This window comes from Pelophylax lessonae (genome assembly GCF_965119305.1).
Source record: "Pelophylax lessonae genome assembly, chromosome: 3".
Taxonomy (NCBI): Eukaryota; Metazoa; Chordata; class Amphibia; order Anura; family Ranidae; genus Pelophylax; species Pelophylax lessonae.
Genome location: NC_138770.1, coordinates 291,956,354 through 291,975,186, shown reverse-complemented (window position 1 = coordinate 291,975,186; position 18,833 = coordinate 291,956,354). Strand labels below are relative to the sequence as shown.

Below are 18,833 nucleotides of genomic sequence, written 5' to 3'. Positions count from 1 at the left end.
ACCCGTATGATACCGCTTCATCCAGCATACAATCTCGGAGGTCACTTGCGTGGTCACGCCCGGTATCACCCGGGTGTCACTTACCGCAAGTGGGTGAGAAACGAGTTGGTATCGGGTGGGTGGGAGATGCAGCGGGTGAGAGACAGAGCAGTATTGAGTGGATGCCGAATGGAGCGGTATCACCCAGGTATCACTTACGGCAAGTGGGTGAGAGATACAGATCTGCTAATATGGAATTGCTTATATCTTTAATTTGTACATATGCGAGTGGCATATTCAATAATATTTGTTAACTGAATTATGCTATGTGACATAATTTTACCCTTACATGAGCAATATTTGGAATATTGGCAATATCGCCCAGTTCCGGGGCCGATACAGATATATCGGCAAAAGTCAATATCGGCCATCGATATATCAACCTTGCCGATAATTGGTCGATCCCTAATTTGTATCATGTGTTTTTTCTGGATTCCTGGATGATAGAAGGTATCCGATAAACCGGACGACAAATCCAGATTATGGTGAATGGGGATTAAAGGACCCGGTGAAGACGAGGTCTTATACTTTGTACAGGCTTCTTGAAAAGTTTGTAATGTGATGCCTATTAAAGGGTGGGATGTATAAGATTGGAATATTGCCTAAGGCAATCCATGGGGTATGAAAAGGGGGTACAGGGGAAATGTGCACCCAAAATTGCCTAGAGAGTGGATATTTCAATCTACAATTCTCCGAACTGACAAGCTTGATGGCATTTAACGATATCGGGGACACCAATGCCTCCTTTCAGTTTTGGAATCATCAGTCTCTAAAAACGTATTCTAGGACGAGAGGTACCCCATAGGAAGACTGTACACATCCTTCGGTAGACTGAGAAGAAGGTGGGTGGTAATTTAATTAGTACTGTTTACAGCAAGAACGGTTTATATGTCTGGTTGGAAATGGAAACACCCTTAATGTCAGGATTCTACCTTAGATGGCAACATAAGGGTAATATTTATATAGAATCCTATAGTTATGAATGCAAGCATACAAAAAATGATCATTTGTGCAAACATTACAGTCTCCCAAGAAACTTCTAAAATGGGTAGTTGACTGGTCAGTATGCTAACCTACCGGCTTGATTACTTTCTGAGTCATCTGGTCTGGATGACAGCAGTGAAGCAAGAAGATCAGCATGACAGTTAAAAAGAGCTCATATCTGGCAGCCTAATTAAAGGTTTCTTTTATCAGCAATAGAAGCATGATGGGTACAAAGTTTTTAGACTAATATAGGGCAACTAAAGCAGGCCACAGACAGATTGAAATTAAAATCTGAACCAAATTTCAATCAATGTGTGGCCATCCTCGTTTGACTTCTGTCGAGCAGATAAGCGGAAAACCTTTTGTCGATCAGGGTGGAGGGAGGGGAGTTAAGAAGGGATTGCTCTGACCACCTAATTTCTGTGAAACAATGCTAGCTAAATGAAAAATAAATTAATCATCTATGACCAACTTAAAGTGGTTGTGAAGTCAGATGTATAAATAACTGGCATCCCCTCTGTTGTAGCAAGATATAAAGTACTGTGTGTAAATTTTTGTTTAATTATAATCTTAAATACCTTTTTGCACAGCTAAGGTGTGTGGTCACGTCACCTCCCTCTGCTTTCCTTCCCGGATCTAAGGATTGCAGCTGATATTCCCCTCTGATATATGACAGCCAGCAAAGGAAGGTCATGTGACCACACAGCAGCGCTGTGCAAGAAGCTATTTAGGATTATAATTAAAAAAAAAAAAAACTGACACACAGTACTTTATATCTTGCTACAACAACAGAGGGGATGCCAGCTATTTATAAATATGACCTTACAGCTGCAGGTGAATAGCAGCATGAGGGAAGGGGCAAGGAGCAGATCGGTTTTCACACTGACTAGAAAATGACAGGCAGGGAGGGAGAGACCATGTACACACAGCATAAGAACTGAGGCATGTAAACTGACCACGGTATCGTGGGTCAGCAGCCATGATTACAGTGGTTAGTACCCATACAGTAGGAGAACACAGGCAGGATCAACCAGGTATTTTAGAACATAGAATTGGAAAAATTACAATTCAGAAGCACTGTAGTATTGATTATGCTTTAAAGAAACAAAAGCTTTTTTTTTTCTCCTTAGGGTTACTTTACCACTTCCGAACCGCCCCACGTACATATACTGCAGCAGGGCAGCCCTAGTGCGCAAAATCACATACCTGTATGTAATTCGTGCCCATGGGCAGGGGGCACATGCTCGAATAAGAACCGATCAATCAGCAGGCCCAGGCCAAGGATTTATGGCCTGGACCTGATGATCGGTTCTGATGAATGGCAGAATGTCCTGTGCTTGTGTAATGTAAACACAGGCACAGGAAATTATGCAATTTTCTCTCCTGGAACCCTTTTCAGTTTCAGAGAGAAGCACTACACTGATAACAGAACACATAGTTAGGCACATTTAACCCCTTGATCACCCCCCAGTTAACCCTTTCACTCTGTCAGGGATACCTGATCCAAGGCCGAGGTGCTGAGAGGGCTCCCCTTGTGGCTCAGTGCGGCACACCCCTGGAGATGGTACAGAGGGTGTGGCGCCCCAAGTGGCACGGGTTACCAGCTGCAGGCAGGTAGGTAGAACCAGGAGCAATCTGAGAGCGAACTGGAAGAGGCTGGAATCACAGCAGGGTATGAGTCTTCAAAGTCTCTGAAGCAGCCGGGCTACCTTGTGCCGAGGAATAGTCTCTAGTAGCGGAGACAAGAACTGGCCGAGGTCTGGGACTGGAGCAGGCAGCGAGAACCATGGTACAAGCCGAGGTCATGCACAGGAGACAACCAGAATAGCCGAAGTCTTGAAGCAAACCGGGGTCATACACGGTAGGTAACGGAAGCAAGGTCAGTGGGAGAAGCCACAATTGCGCGGTCATGCAATGCTGTACCCAAACGAAATTTACGTCCTTTTTTTCCCACAAACAGAGCTTTCTTTTAGTGGTATTTGATTACCTCTGTGCTTTTTATTTTTTGTAATATTTATAAAAAAAGAGCAAAAATTTTGCGAACAATTGACATTTTCTACTTCGACAGTTAAAAATTATCCAATATATAAAATTTTTGTCATATTTTTAGGCCAAAATGTATTTAGCTACATGTCTTTGACAAAAAAATTCTCAATGAGCGTATTTTTAACCATTTAAAGACCGGAGTTATTTTACCCCCTTCCTGACCAGGCCATATTTTGCGATTCAGCACTTCGTTACTTTAACGGACAATCGCGCGACGCTGTACCCAAATTTACGTCCTTTTTTTCCCCACAAATAGAGCTTTCTTTTGGTGGTATTTGATCACCTGTGCGATTTTTTTGAAAAAAAAAGAGCGACAATTTTGAAAAAAAAAAACAATATTTTTCACATTTTGCTATATACCATTCCCCCAAAAAAATGTACAAATCAAAATTGTTTAACATTTTAGGCCAATTTGTTTTCTGCTACATATTTTTGGTAAAAAAAATCGCAATAAGCGTATTTTGATTGGTTTGCGCAAAAGTTACGCTCTGCGATTTTTTTGCGTGACTGTGACATTGCGGCGGACAGATCGGACCCCTAACTGACATTTTTGACACTACTGTATATATATATATATATATATATAAATATGCACTGTTACTGTAATAATGACACTGGCAGGGAAGGGGTTAACACTGTTGGTGATCAAGGGGTTAAAAGTGTGCCTCATGCTTACTGACGTGTATGGGGGGAGGGGGTTCTGTGACAGAAACAGAGATCGCAGGTTCAGCTATGCTGAATCCTGTGATCTCTCCCTGTCTGTCACAGAGAAGATCCACCTGCTTTGTTTAACAAGTGGGCAGATTTTCTCACTCTTTCCCCGACGATCGGAGAACAGAGACGTGATCGCCGTCTCTCCTCCTCTGGCCCGACTCCCGCTGTGTCTAAACACAGCGGGAGCGAGCCTCCGGCGGCGCGTGCGCGCCACCGGGACAGGCAGGAGTCCAGCCATGTAGGTCTACGTCGCTGGACCCAGGGCTGCCACTGTGCTGCAGTAGCAGCAACGTGAGCAGTCCGCAAGTGGTTAATTTTGGCATTTTTCTCATTATTTTTTATCTGTATTGCCGGGAGCCAACAATATGTTACAGCCATGAGCAAGTTTAAGTTTCATTTCTTCCTTTAGAAATGTCAGTATTGCTGCAACAGGCTACATAAATCGTACAGATGTGCCACTTTGCAGGCACATTAAGGGGACCACCCAGGCACGATATTTAAAGGAATTTTTCGTTTGATCTTATTGGCACAGATTGCAATAAAAATAGTTGTTTAATTGAGATAATGTTTTATTGTTACTGTGTGTTATTGATAACCGTTGTTTGCTTTGCAGGTACGCCATTCAGCTACAGCACTGATCTGTTTATTCTGACAGCAACAGGGTTTGAAACCCCGAGAATGCAGCCAGTGATATCACCAGCTGACTATAGAGCAAATCAGAGACCAGAACAGCTCCAATCATCTCTTTGGCCTAAGAAACCGGAAGCTACAAGCATTTCATCACTTCGGCTTTGCTGGATATAAACAGCGCCATTTTTAAATTGGGAAAACATCTTATCACACGGATCTTGGTGTGGTCAGATGCATTAAGGGCAGAGGAGAGATATAGAGTCTAATAGACCCCACATTTTTCAAAAAAGAGTACCTGTCACTACCTATTGCTATCATAGGGGATATTTACATTTACAAGTGATTAAAAAAAAGGAAAGGGAAAGTGGAAAATATAAAAAAAAGGGAAAATAAATACGAAAAAAAAAATGAAAGCACCCCTGTCCCCCTCTTTTTGCATGGAAAGGCGAACACATAAGTCAGAATGCTTATTGATTCCTTATATTTTATCAAACAATAGGGATGATCGAACGGTTCGGGTCGACCATCGGTTCGACCCGAACTTTGGGTGTTTGAAATTCGGCCAAATTCCGAACTTTTTGCGGTAAAAGTTCAGAATTCAGTCACCAGAACCGCCCAAAATGCAATGGGACAGGAAGTGGGCTTTAAAAGCCCGTGATTGGCCCAGAAAAGTCAGTAAAAGTCAATGAGGGGGCAGGAGTCTGCTAGGAACGTGATTGGAGTGACTACTGGGACCAGAGGCCAATCAGGAGTGAATACGCCCCCAGTATATAACATAGCCCCGCCTAACCTCTAGCACTGTAATACAGAGGCTGTGAAAGAGAGTGGAAGCATTTGTGTTACTCCTGCTTTGTTACACAATGTTTGCTGCATAGCCGATTGCTTGTAAAGCTCCATATCAGCAGAAGAGCAGTCAGCTTACAGACAGATTGTCAGTGTAGTTAGAAATACAGCGATTGTGCTGTTTGAGTCAGAAAAAAAAAATAATAATTTAAAGGGACAGTGTCAGTTAGAAATTATCTTCTGCTGTATGGAGCTGTTCTTTTAGTGTGAGGAAAGGCATATGCAGTGTAGTTAGGGTACTATATACCACTATAGTTAGATTCAATAATCTAGTTTTTGTAGGGATACTTTTAAGTGTCAGGGTTCCATCTAGTGAGCATGTTGCACTGCTGATATATCTACAGCAGGTATACGTGCTTGCTAGTCAGCTATTGTGGAAAATACATTAAAGCGATACACACATCTGCTGTATTTAGCGACAACTTTGGGTCGCATAGCAGTGTGCGTTTTGCAGGTGAATTTCACTGTGCAGAGTTGCCAAAGCCTCAGTGACAAGTTAACGCCTGTGCAAAAGGCTTTGCTACTCTGCGTCACACACATCTGCTGTATGTAGCGACAACTTTGGGTCGCATAGTAGTGTACGTTTTACAGGTGAATTTCACCGCGCAGAGTTGCCAAAGCCTCAGTGACAAGTTAACGCCTGTGCAAAACGCTTTGCTACTCTGCGTCACACACATCTGCTGTATTTAGCGACAACTTTGGGTCGCATAGCAGTGTGTGTTTTGCAGGTGAATTTCACTGTGCAGAGTTGCCAAAGCCTCAAGTGACAAGTTAACGCCTGTGCAAAAGGCTTTGCTACTCTGCGTCACACACATCTGCTGTATGTAGCGTCAACTTTGGGTCGCATAGTAGTGTACGTTTTACAGGTGAATTTCACCGCGCAGAGTTGCCAAAGCCTCAGTGACAAGTTAACGCCTGTGCAAAACGCTTTGCTACTCTGCGTCACACACATCTGCTGTATTTAGCGACAACTTTGGGTCGCATAGCAGTGTGCGTTTTGCAGGTGAATTTCACCGCGCAGAGTTGCCAAAGCCTCAGTGACAACTATGTCAGGTAGACCAAGGAAAGGAATACGTGGCCCTGCTGCGGAAAGGGGCACAGCTTCTAGGGTGTCTAGAGGCAAGGGTGGACGTGGTGGTCAGTCCTCAGCCATTGTGATTGTTCTCCCACAGTGGCCAAGCTATACGTCCACAGTACGTACAGGAGGTGGTGGACTATATTACCAAACCCTCATCATCGTCATCATCAGCAACTACAGTGACCCAGGCAGAGAAAAGTGGTCAGTCTTCTGCAGTTGGCAGAGCAAATAAAGATGAGTCCATGTCCACCTCAAGTCCTCCCTTAGACCCAACTTCAGACATGGCAGAGGAGTCAGCTGAGCTGTTTGACCACAGTGTCGGCCATCTACTCCAGCCTGATGCTCAGTCCTTTATGGAGTCTGATGTTGGGTCTGAGGTTCAGGAGGAGGCAGAGCAAGCCAGAGGGGAGAGCAGACGGCCCACTCCATCTAAGGCCGCACCTGTTGTCCCCCGGGCCACGCCTGATGCTCAGTCCTTTATGGAGTCTGATGTTGGGTCTGAGGTTGAGGAGGAGGCAGAGCAAGCAAGAGGGGAGAGCAGACAGCCCACTCCATCTAAGGCCGCACCTGTTGTCTCCCGGGCCACGCCTGATGCTCAGTCCTTTATGGAGTCTGATGTTGGGTCTGAGGTTGAGGAGGAGGCAGAGCAAGCAAGAGGGGAGAGCAGACAGCCCACTCCATCTAAGGCAGCACCTGTTGTCTCCCGGGCCACTATACAAACCTCTTCTTGCTGGGCCTTTTTTGAGACATCTCATGCAGATTGAACAGTTGCGATCTGCAATATTTGTCATAAGGGAATAAACCTTATGGCAAAAATGTCAACCACTTGGGTACAAGCTGCCTAACCGGGCATTTGACAACCCACCACTTGGCCCATTGGCAGGAGCATTTGAAGAACCCGCAAAAGGGCCAAAGATCGGTCAGTCGGCCTCCTAGTCCTCCTCGCGCTCCTCCTCGTGCTCCACCTGCACATCAGTCTGTCCCGGCTATAGTCACTCGTCACCTGTTGGCAGCCTCCACTGACAGGGATGATGATATAGCACGCAGTGTCGCATCTACCTCCAGCACACCACCAGGTGTAACATTTGAGACGGCAATTTTTTGATTCCACACATGCTGGAACGAAAAAATAAAGTATACTCCCCGCCACCCACATGCCCAGCGTCTAAACAGTAGTTTGGCAAAACTACTGGCTCTGCAACTCTTACCATTTAACCTGGTAGAGTCTGCTCCCTTCCGCGACTTTGCAAAATGTGCAGTTCCACAGTGGCAGGTGCCAAGTCGACATTACTTTGCCCGTAAGTAAACATGTGGAAGGCAATGTAGTGTCGTCCCTGGCCAAGTCAGTCAGCCATAAGATACACCTGCCGGCTGACACTTGTTTAAGCAAATATGGGCAGGGACGGTACATTTATGTCACTGCTCATTGGGTGACACTGCTTGCCAGCGGAAGGGATTGTAGCCAGAGCTCAGTGCTGCAGCCAGTATTGCCCCCACGTCTGCAAACAGCTGGTGGTGTTGCTGATCCGGGTAGATCGATCACTTCTACCCCCTCCTGCTCCTCCTCCTCATCCTCCTCCATGCCCTCCTCTGCAGCATGGTCCTTTGAATATGATGAGGTACCACGTAAGCGTTCAAAGGGCTATTCTATGTCTCAGGCCAAAAGGTGTCACGCAGTGCTGCAGCTTGTGTGTCTAGTGGACAGGCAGCACACTGCCCCTGAGATTCTTGGGGCTCTGCAGGCACAGGCCCAGAGGTGGTTGACACCACGTCAGCTGCAGCCAGGAATGGTGGTTACCGATAATGGCTCAAACCTCCTGGCCGCCCTTCGGCAGGGAAAGTTGACCCATGTGCCATGCCTGGCACATGTCCTGAATCTCTTGGTACAGTGGTTTTTGAATTCGTACCCGGGAATGCAGGATGTGCTAAGGATGGCAAGAAGATTGCGCAGTCACTTCAGGCGGTCGTACAGTGCCACTGCATGTTTGGCCGAAGTGCAGCGCGAGTTTCACCTGCTGGTACACCGCCTCATCTGTGACATGCCCACCCACTGGAACTCCACCTTGGCTATGCTGCAGCGCCTGTACACGCAGCAGAGGGCCCTCAATGAATATCTCTGCAAGTACAGCACCAGCACTGGCTCAGCGCGCCTGGGCTTTTTTTCGCCATGGCAGTGGCTTTTGATTAAGGATGCATGCGCTGTCCTCTCACCATTTGAGGAGGCCACAAGGATGGTCAGCGGGGACAGCGCATGCATCAGTGACACCCTACTGGTACTGTTTTTGTTGAAACACACTCTGCATGGCATTATGGACAGGGCACTGGAGGCAGAGCAGCAGGAGGAAGAGGAGGACTTCCTTGCCTCTCAAGGCCCCCTTTATCCTGAGATTCCTGACCCCATTATGCCTAGCTCCCAGAGGCCCGAGCAGGATCCAGGGGTGGAAGAGGAGGAGGAGGAGGACGATTCTTCAGGAACTTTTGCAGGCTTTGAGGAGGAGGAAGATATGGCGAGGACAGAGCTACACCATGAGGGGATCATGTCACTGTTTACCAGCTGGATGCGGGTCTGCCTAAATCTCTTCTAATAACAAACCATTTGAGATAGTCCATTACTAGGACACCTCTAAGCATAAGAATACAAGTAAAAGTGTGTAACAAGCTCAATTGACCTACATACTATCCTCTACCCAGCCGTCCTATCTCTCCCCATATCCATCAATATTTTCTAAAAGGTGGTTATGGTCCGAGGTGGCCCCTTCCATCGAGTCTAGCCCCCGGTCGAACAGTATGATACACTGTTGTGTGAGGAGAGGTTACCCAACTATCTGAGGTCCTGAGGAAGCGTAAATGCGAAACGCGTTGACCTTATCAGATTTGTATAACAACTGTAACCCTCACCAACCGTCAACAATGTCTGTATACTATTTTTTGAATGTATAGGAAATAATATTCAGGTCAATGTACACCAAAATAATTTTCTTTGTGTTTTTTAAATTTTCTTAATAAAAGTAATTATTTAAATAATGAGTGTTCTTACTCAGCGTGTGCCTTGAAAGTCCGCCACAATATATGTTTGGACAACCTATGTTGTACCATCCATTCTCTCTTTGTTACCAAAAATACCATGTTTGCAAATCTGTTCCACAGGTGCACACCTTCATAATTTTTACGCCTTCTTCAAAACCAGCTCTTTGGGCTTACAGTGGGGAGGCTCCGCTAAAACACCCAAAACACAATGTTTGCTCACCTGATCCACAGGTACACATCTTCTTAATTTTTTGCCTACTTCAACACCAGCTCTTTGGGCTTACAGTGGTATGGCTCCGCCAACACCCAAACAACAATTTTTGCGCACCTGTTTCACAGATGCATATCATTACAATTTTTTTCCTTACAAAGGCAATTATTGCCTTCATGACCAGCACTTTCATAGGGTTATGGTGTCAAGGCATCGTCGGCACCACCAAAGGCCCAATTTTTAAGCATTCTTTACTTTTATTCAAAGTCAAGAGACAACAGTATTCATCCAAAACATCTCTAATCTTGTTCACTGTGCACTATATTGTGGCCCCTAACCCTAACCCTCAATGTATCCGTGCATATATGTCTGTTTCTTGTGAGAATTCAAGTTAAAGTACACCAAACACCATTTTACATTAAATAAAGTGCATCTACATACATCTTTTGACTTCTTGAAAACATTTGGTAATAATAGCCCCATTGTGAAAATACACCTGTTAATTATATCCACATTTAAAGAGACAGCACCTTTTTCCAAAAAAAAACTCGAATCTTGTTCCCAGTGCACTGCATTATGTCCCCATCATACACATTTGCTGTGCAGTTGATTAGGAGCAAAAGAAAGGCACCGCTAAGCAAAAAAGTCATTTTTTAAGGGTTGGCATGCAATAATTCTGGTTCTGGACATGCTACAAAGCTGAAACTTCACATGTGCACTTTTTAGACCCCCCCCCCCCCCCAGACACTAAATCCAAAGAAATCTAATTTTTTTTTTCAATAACTTTTTCAATATTTTTTTCAATAATTGGCTCTCTATCAAAAATGACAATTTTTAAGAACTTTTTTTTGCCTGATTCATAGTCCCTGGGACATGACCCAGAACCCTAGGCACTTTTAGGGGAATTTATTAGGTTTTAGGGCTTCAAAATTGTGTTTTTTGAATCCCGAGGTTCGGGTCCAATTGATTTCAATGGGGTCCGGGAATCCGAACCGAACTTTCAGGAAATTCGGGTGTTCTGGTCGAACCAAACTTTTCAAAAGTTCGATCATCCCTACCAAACAATTGGGCAATATATTTTGTTTTTATGCATTCAAATTTTAAAAAAGGGTTTTCCAAAAAAAATTGCTTTTGGAAAATCGCTGCGCAAATACTGTGTGACAAAAAAAAATGCAATGCCCACCATTTATTTCTGTAGGGCCTCTGCTTTCAAAAAATGTATAATGTTTGGTGATTAAAAGTAATTTTCCAGCAAAATAAAAATTATTTTTTTCATGTAAATAAAAAGTGTAAGAAAAGGCTTGGTCTTCAAGTGGTTAGAAGAGTGGGTGATGTGTGGCATAAGCTTTTAAGGTTGGGCATAAAATGCTAGGACCGTTCAAACAAACCCCAAATGACCCTTTTTTGGAAAGTAGACACCCCAAGCTATTTGCTGTCCATGGAATATTTTATGTTTTGCCACACATTTCTGGAAAATGACAAAAAAAAACATTTTTTCACACAAAGTGGTCAATTAAATGATATATTGCTCACACATGCTATGGGTATATGTGGAATTACACCCCAATATACAAGCAAATTCTTTGGGGTGTCTACTTTCCAAAAAGGGGTCATTCCGGGGGGGGGGGGCTCTTTTAATTCCATTTTTTTTTCATGCCATTTTTATTTTTCAGATTTCAGTAGTCTCTCTGCAGAGGTCTAACACTTCAGCGCTCCTCGTTAAGATTCCTTCTCTACTACATACTGGCAGGGGACAGTCATTTCTACTCAGGATTTTGGCTGCTATCTAGAAAAGTTTTTTGGTCAAGTTGTTTAGTCAATGAGATGATTAAAACAGCAACTGTCATATTAAGCACTGTTCAAATATTTTGAGTGCAAACAGCACAAAATACATTTACTTAAGCTAAAATGTTTGAAATTATACTGACAAGAAAGACCTAAGGGCATACTTGACAGGTTTTTTTACCCAACCAATCTCTGTTTCCCAGAGGTACCTTCATAGTGTAAAAGCATACATGTTGCACAAAATGGGCATGTAGGTTTATGCATCTTTAAAAAACAAAACAAAAAGCAGTTGGGTAATACATGCATGATCCTACCTGTAACCCGGTGGTTACTTTTACTGATAAAGATAGTGAGGGGAAGTGAAGATATTGAAGTATGACAGGTTATTATAAAAATCAGATTGCTACTTTGGAATTTGTAATGCTACAGGCTCAGAACACTTGTTAATTATTTTTAACACTCGCGAAACATGATAATCCACTTCATTCAGTAACACTGACATTTTTTCAGACTTAATATTACATTTTAATCTGTCTATAGAACTTTATATGTTGTAACTATTCCCACTTTTACCTAATAGGTTTCAGTCATAAATCAGTAGTTCATTTAAATGCATTAAAATAGCATCATGTTTGTAAGTAAAATAAACAAAGAAAATGTGCAATACCATTTCATTTTCCTTGCCTTCATTAAGAACTCCCTGTGTTGTCATTGCTGGGTGCTGTTCTCCAGGATAAGTCACATAGAGGGAACTTGTCTGCCTAATGAGCCTTGAGATATTCTAGCCAGTGTACACCCTCTCTAATCACCTCCTTCAGCAAACTCCACCTTTTTGTAGCAGCTCTGGTTTTTCAAAGATGTTTGTATGAAATATGCTTAAGGCTAAGTGCTCATGGCATTCCTCTGTACAAAGCAACTGTAGTTAGAAATGTGAAATTTAAATATACTAACACATTTAATGCTAGTATATTTTCCACAGGCCACTATCATACTGTATAGCTAAAAAGCAAAATCTGTTACTTTTGGTCTATACCAGTAAGGGGGGCATGATAAATTACATTTTAGATTCAACATGGGTCGATCTACTAAAGTAGTGGAGCATGTCTACTTTGCATTGTGAATTTCTACTCAGCTAGGCCACATTCAGTAAGCAAAGTTAAAAAATCACTTTGTAAAGTGAACATGCTCTACTTATTTAGTAAATAAACCAGTAAGGATATATATATTATACCTTTATAATTTTTTCAACAAATAAAGTAGATGACAATAGGAAAATGTAAATGCTGTCTATAGAATCTAGATGCTATGGTATATACTGTAGGTTGGAAATGTGTCATCCCTGATGTACTGATTGCCTGTCTCATTGCTGTCCTAAAATGCCAGGACAGTATAAACACCCTTAAAATAGCCTCTTTTGAGGAATTAGACTTTCCAAAGTGTTTAGAAAAAGGCCATGGTGAATTTATGAATAGAGATGGGCAAGCTGTTTGGGCCGAGCATTGCTTCGGCAACGAAAAGCGCCCATTCGGTGGTGTTTCCCAATCAGGGCACAGAGCACTGTCAGAGCCCTGATTGGACAAAGTCATGATGATTTTGCCCAATCATGGCTCAGTGCGCATAATCCCACCCCACACTATAAAAGGTTCCTTCCCACAGAAACTTTTGCAGTGTGAAGTTGGAAATAGAGCAGAGCTCAGCAATCTAGTTAGTGTTAGTGTAGAGTGTCAGTGTGTTGTTAGAGTAGTGTTAGTGTAGTGTGATTGTAGTGTCAGTGTAGTGACAGTGTAGTGTGAGTGTAGTATAGTGTCTGTGTAGTGTGAGTGTAGAGTCAGTGTAAAGTGTCAGTGTAGTGTGAGTATAGTGTAGGGACAGTGTAGCGTGTTATTGTAGGGTTATTGTAGTGTCAGTGTAGTGTAGCGTCATTGTAGTGTTAGTGTAGTGTGAGTGTAGTGTGAGTGTAGTGCAGTGTTTAACAGCATTACATTTAGTGCTGTATACACACTTCTTTATTTATTTATTTATGCCCCCTTTTTTTCAACTGTCAGACGCAGTTTGTCTTACTTCGACGCTGGTGTTCCCCATTTTTTATTATCTACATATTCTTTTTTTTTTTTTTAGTTTTTCAATTTGTGTCAGTGGCAGTCCCCAATTGTACACAGTTTATAGTGCACCAAGCACCACATTTAATCTTTTTTATTATTATTATTATTATTAATATTATTGTTGGTGCTCCCCTGCCCCCTTTTTTTAAATTGTCAGCTGCAGTTTGTCTTGTTGCGATGCTGGTGTTCCCAATTTTTATTAATATTTATATATATTTTGTTTTTCAATTTGTGTCAGCAGCAGTCCTCAGTTATACACAGTTTATAGTGCACCAAACACCACATTTTCATTAAATAAAGTGCATCGAATCAGTTCCTATTACCTAATAAATGTGTGTAATAAACCCCCCATCATGTCTGGGAGGCTAATAAGAAGAGGCAGACGTTCCCATGCCACTATGAGGGGGCCAGCAGCATTTGCGTCCACAGGCAAAGGTGGACATGGTCTGTCCTCAGGCAGGGCACGTTTGTCTCTTTTTACTGATGTTGGCCATGCTATCCAGCCTTCAGCAAACTCCACCTTTTTGTAGCAGCTCTGGTTTTTCAAGGATGATAGTATAAAATATGCTTAAGGCTACATGCTAATGGCATTCCTCACTACAAAGCAACTGTAGTTAAAAATGTGAAATTTAAATATACTAACCCAACATTTAATGCTAGTATATTTTCCACAAGCCACTATCATACCGTATAGCTAAATAACAAAATCTGTTACTTTTGGTCCATGCCAGTAAGGGGGGCATGATAAATGACATTTTAGATACAACATGGGTCGATCTACTAAAGTAGTAGAGCATGTCTAATTTTCAATGTGAATTTTCACTCAGCTAAGCCACATTCAGTAAGCAAAGTTAAAAAATCACTCTGTAAAGTGAACATGCTCTACTTATTTAGTAAATAAACCAGTAAGGATTTATCCATTATACCTTTATAATTATTTTCAGCAAATAAAGCAGATGAATATAGGAAAACATAAATGCTGTTTTTTTTTTTTTCACTCCTAAAATAAGTTTAATTTATTGAAATAGGTTTGTAACAGAAGTGAAGGTACACTGTAATATTATGCGCCTCTTCTCTAGACATGTGATTCTTATAATATGCAGATTATGCCCTAGTTTTTTTTTTTTTTTTTTCGGTTTGTTTTTACAGATATGACTTAGAAACCTAGCAAACTATGGGAATACTACATAAAAGTTTATGGTAGTTTTTTATACTTTAGAGTGTAAAAAAATGACTACATTCACCAATTCCAATGACTAGCATCAAATTATTTAGGTCCATAAAATTGAATTTAGGCCGATATGTATTCCGCTACATTTCTTTGGTGAAAAATATCAAAAACTAAAAAAAAAAAATAAATGAGTGTATATTATTTAGACTGTATAAAAAAAAAAAAAAAGCTATAGAATCTAGATGCTATGGTATATACTGTATGTTGGAAAATTATCATCCCTGATGTACAGATTGCCTATGCCTATCTCATTGCTGGAGGCCCTAAAATGCCAGCACAGTATAAACACCCTTAAAATAGCCTCTTTTGAGGAATTAAACTTTCCAAAGTGTTTAGAAAAAGGCATGGTGAATTTTTGAATAGAGATGGGCAAGCTGTTTAGGCCAAGCATTGCTTCGGCACCGAACAGTGCCCATTCGGTGGCTTTGCCCAATCAGGGCACAGAGCAGTCAGAGCCAAGTTTGGACAAATTCATGATGATTTTGCCTAGTCGTGGCTCAGTGCCCATAATCCCACCCCACACTATAAAAGGTTCCTTCCCACAGAACCTTTTGCAGTGTGAAGTTGGAGATAGAGCAGGGCTCAGCAATCTAGTTAGTGTTAGTGTAGAGTGTCAGTGTGTTGTTAGTGTAGTGTGAGTGTAGTGTCAGTGTAGTGACAGTGTAGTGTGAGTGTAGTATAGTGTCTGTGTAGTGTAAGTGTAGAGTCAGTGTAAAGTGTCAGTGTAATGTGAGTATAGTGTAGGGACAATGTAGGGACAATGTAGCGTGTTAGTGTAGGGTTAGTGTAGTGTCATTGTAGTGTTAGTGTAGTGTGAGTATAATGTAGTGTGAGTGTAGTGCAGTGTTTAACCACCTCCCACCCGGCCACTGTACATATACGGCCGGGTGGGAGTCTCCTCCTTCTGATCAGACGTTCCTGAACGTCCTGCAGAAGTAGCGAGATCACGCCGCCGCGGGCACGCGCAGCAGCGCGATCTCGATGTGCCTGTGTCCCTCGGACACAGAGCAACAAGTTTTGGCAGAAGGGCCCTGTGATTGGCCCTCCTGATCACATGACGGCTGTGTCCAATCACAGCCGTCATGTAATGTAAATACAGCCGTTGTAATGGGTTTGATCTCTTCTTCTCCTCACACAGATCCTGTCAGTGAGGAGAAGAAGACGATCTGTGCTGCAGCCAGGGGATCAGTGAGTTTTACTAATTACTCACTGATCACAGGGGGGTCTGTGCTGGTAATCAGAAGCCACTAGAGCCACAGGTGCCACTAGAGGCACAAGGGATGCCCACCCATGACCACCAGGGATGCCCACCCATGACCACCAGGGATGGTAATCAGGCCTCAGAGAGCCTGCCAGTGGTGCCCTCCCTATCAGTGCTGCCCACCAATGCCATCTATCAGTGCCACCCACCAGCGCCCAATATTGCCCAACAGTGCTGCCTATCAGTGCCCATCAGTGCCGCCCATCAGTGCCGCCTATCAGTGCCGCTGATCAGTGCTGCCGATCAGTGCCCATCAGTGCCGCCCATCAGTGCCCATCAGTGCTGCCTATCAGTGCCCATAAGCGCTGCCTATCAGTGCCCACCAATGCTGAATATAAGTGCTACCTATCAGTGCCACATATCAGTGCCCATCAGTGCTGCATATCAGTGCTACCTATCAGTGCCCATCAGTGCTGCATATCAGTGGCACCCCATCAGTGCCTCCTCATCAGTGCCTGTCAGTGCAGCCTCATCAGTGCAGGAAAAAAACGTATCTATTTACAAAATTTTATAACATAAACAAAAAAACCTTTTTTTTTTTCAAACTTTTCGGTATTTTTTTATTTGTGCACCAAAAAAGAAAAAAACCTTGCGGTGATAAAATACCACCAAAAGAAAGCTCTATTTGTGGGGAAAAATGACATAAATTTGGTTTAGGTACAGTGTTGCATGACCGCGCAATTGTCATTCAAAATGCAACAGCGCTAAAAGCTGAAAATTGGTCTGGGAAGAAAGGGGGTTTAAGTGCCCAGTATTGAGGTGGTTAATAGCATTAGATTTGGTGCTGTATACACACTTCTTTGTTTATTTCTTTTTGTTCCCCTGCCCCCTTTTTTTCAGTTGTCAGACGCAGTTTGTCTTACTGCGACACTGGTGTCCCCCCTTTTTAAATTATGTCTACATACCGTATTTATTGGCGTATAACACACACTTTTTCCTCCTAAAAATGGAGGAAAAAGCAATAGTGCGTGTTATATGCCGATATTAAAAAAAAAAGGTTAGGAAGCAGCGCCAAGAGCAGAAGGGGGCAGGCCGGGCCCAGGAGAAGGAAGGACGAGCTGTCATAGGAAGTCCCGCCTCCTCTGCCGAGACGTGTGACGTCTATCATAGGCGGGACTTCCGTTGACAACGAGCGCTCGTTCTCCCTTCTCCTCTGCCTGGCCCGCCCCCTTCTGCTCTTGGTGCTGCTTCCTGGCCTTTTTAAAAACTGATTTGGATAGTGCGAATGGCGCTTGCGAGGCTGCACTGCTGGAGACTGCGTTGGCGAGGCTGCATTGCTGGAGACTGCGCTGGCGAAGCTGCATTGCTGGAGACTTCTGATGAGGCTGCATTGCTGGAGACTGCATTGCTGGACACTGCTGATGAGTATGCATTGCTGGACACTGCTGATGAGGCTGCATTGCTGGACACTGCTGATGAGGCTGCATTGCTGGACACTGCTGATGAGGCTGCATTGCTGGACACTGCTGATGAGGCTGCATTCATGGGCACTGGTGAGATGTCATTTGATTTAAAAAAAAATGTTCTGAGTTCAAAGCTGTTTATTTTAAATTTAAGCCTTTTTCCTGAAATTTCTCCCCTAATATTGAGGTGCGTGTTATACGCCGATAAATATGGTATATATATATTCTTTTTTAGTTTTTCAATTTGCGTCAGTGGCAGTCCCCAATTGTACACAGTTTATAGTGCACCAAGCACCACATTTAATCATTTTTTTCTATTTTTTTTATTATTATTATTGTTGTTGTTCCCCTGCCCCCTTTTTTTTAATTGTCAGCTGCAGTTTGTCTTGTTGCAATGCTGGTGTTCCCAAATTTTTATTTATATATATATATATATATATATATATATATATATATATATATATATTGTTTTTCAATTTGTGTCAGCAGCAGTCTTCAGTTGTACACAGTTTATAGTGCACCAAACACCACATTTTCATTAAATAAAGTGCATCCAATCACCCATTTCTTATTACCTAATAAATGTGTGTAATAAGCCCCCCCATCATGTCTTGGAGGCCAACAAGGAGAGGCAGACGTTCCCATGCCACTATGAGGGGGTCAGGAGTGTTTGTGTCCACAGGCAAAGGTGGACATGGTCTGTCCTTAGGCAGGGCACGTTTGTCTATTTTTAGTGATGTTGGCCATGCTATCCAGCCTTCAGCGAACTCCACTTTTTTGTAGCAGCTCTGGTTTTTCAAGGATGATAGTATAAAATATGCTTAAGGCTACTTAGCACTTAAGTGCTAATGGCATTCCTCACTACAAAGCAACTGTATTTAAAAATGTGAAATTTAAATATACTAACACAACATTTAATGCTAGTATATTTTCCACAAGCCACTATCATACTGTATAGCTAAATAGCAAAATCTGTTACTTTTGGTCCATGCCAGTAAGGGGGGCACGATAAATGACATTTTAGATACAACATGAGTCGATCTACTAAAGTAGTAGAGCATGTCTACTTTTCAATGTGAATTTTCACTCAGCTAGGCCACATTCAATAAGAAAAATTAAAAAATCACTTTGTAAAGTGAACATGCTCTACTTATTTAGTAAATAAACCAGTAAGGATTTATCCAATAAACCTTTATAATTTTTTCAACACATAGGGTAGATGAATATAGGAAAATATATATTAAGTTTTATTTTTGTTCACTCCTAAATAATTTCAATTTATTGAAATAAGTTTGTAACAGAAGTTAAGTACACTGTGTTATTATGCGCTTCTTAGACATGTGATTCCTATAATATGCAGATTGTGCCCTTTTTTCTTTTTTTTTTTTTCTTTTTACAGATATGACTTAGAAATGTAGCAAACCATGGGAATACTACAAAAAAGTTTATGGTAGTTTTTTCCACTAAATTCACCAATTT

The 18,833-nt window shown here is 42.4% G+C and overlaps 1 protein-coding gene across 1 annotated transcript in view; it reads right to left on the bottom strand.

The window, feature by feature from the left end:
• The window catches only part of LOC309551116 (putative cation-transporting ATPase 13A5), a 203,245-nt gene extending 191,113 nt beyond the window's left edge, over positions 1 to 12,132 (bottom strand). The window contains exon 1 of the mRNA XM_082251562.1: positions 12,025 to 12,132. Coding sequence (XP_082107688.1) covers positions 12,025 to 12,069 — 45 coding nt within the window. The 5' untranslated portion in view covers positions 12,070 to 12,132. The remainder of the gene's footprint in view (positions 1 to 12,024) is intronic.
• Between the last annotated feature and the right edge of the window lie 6,701 nt (positions 12,133 to 18,833).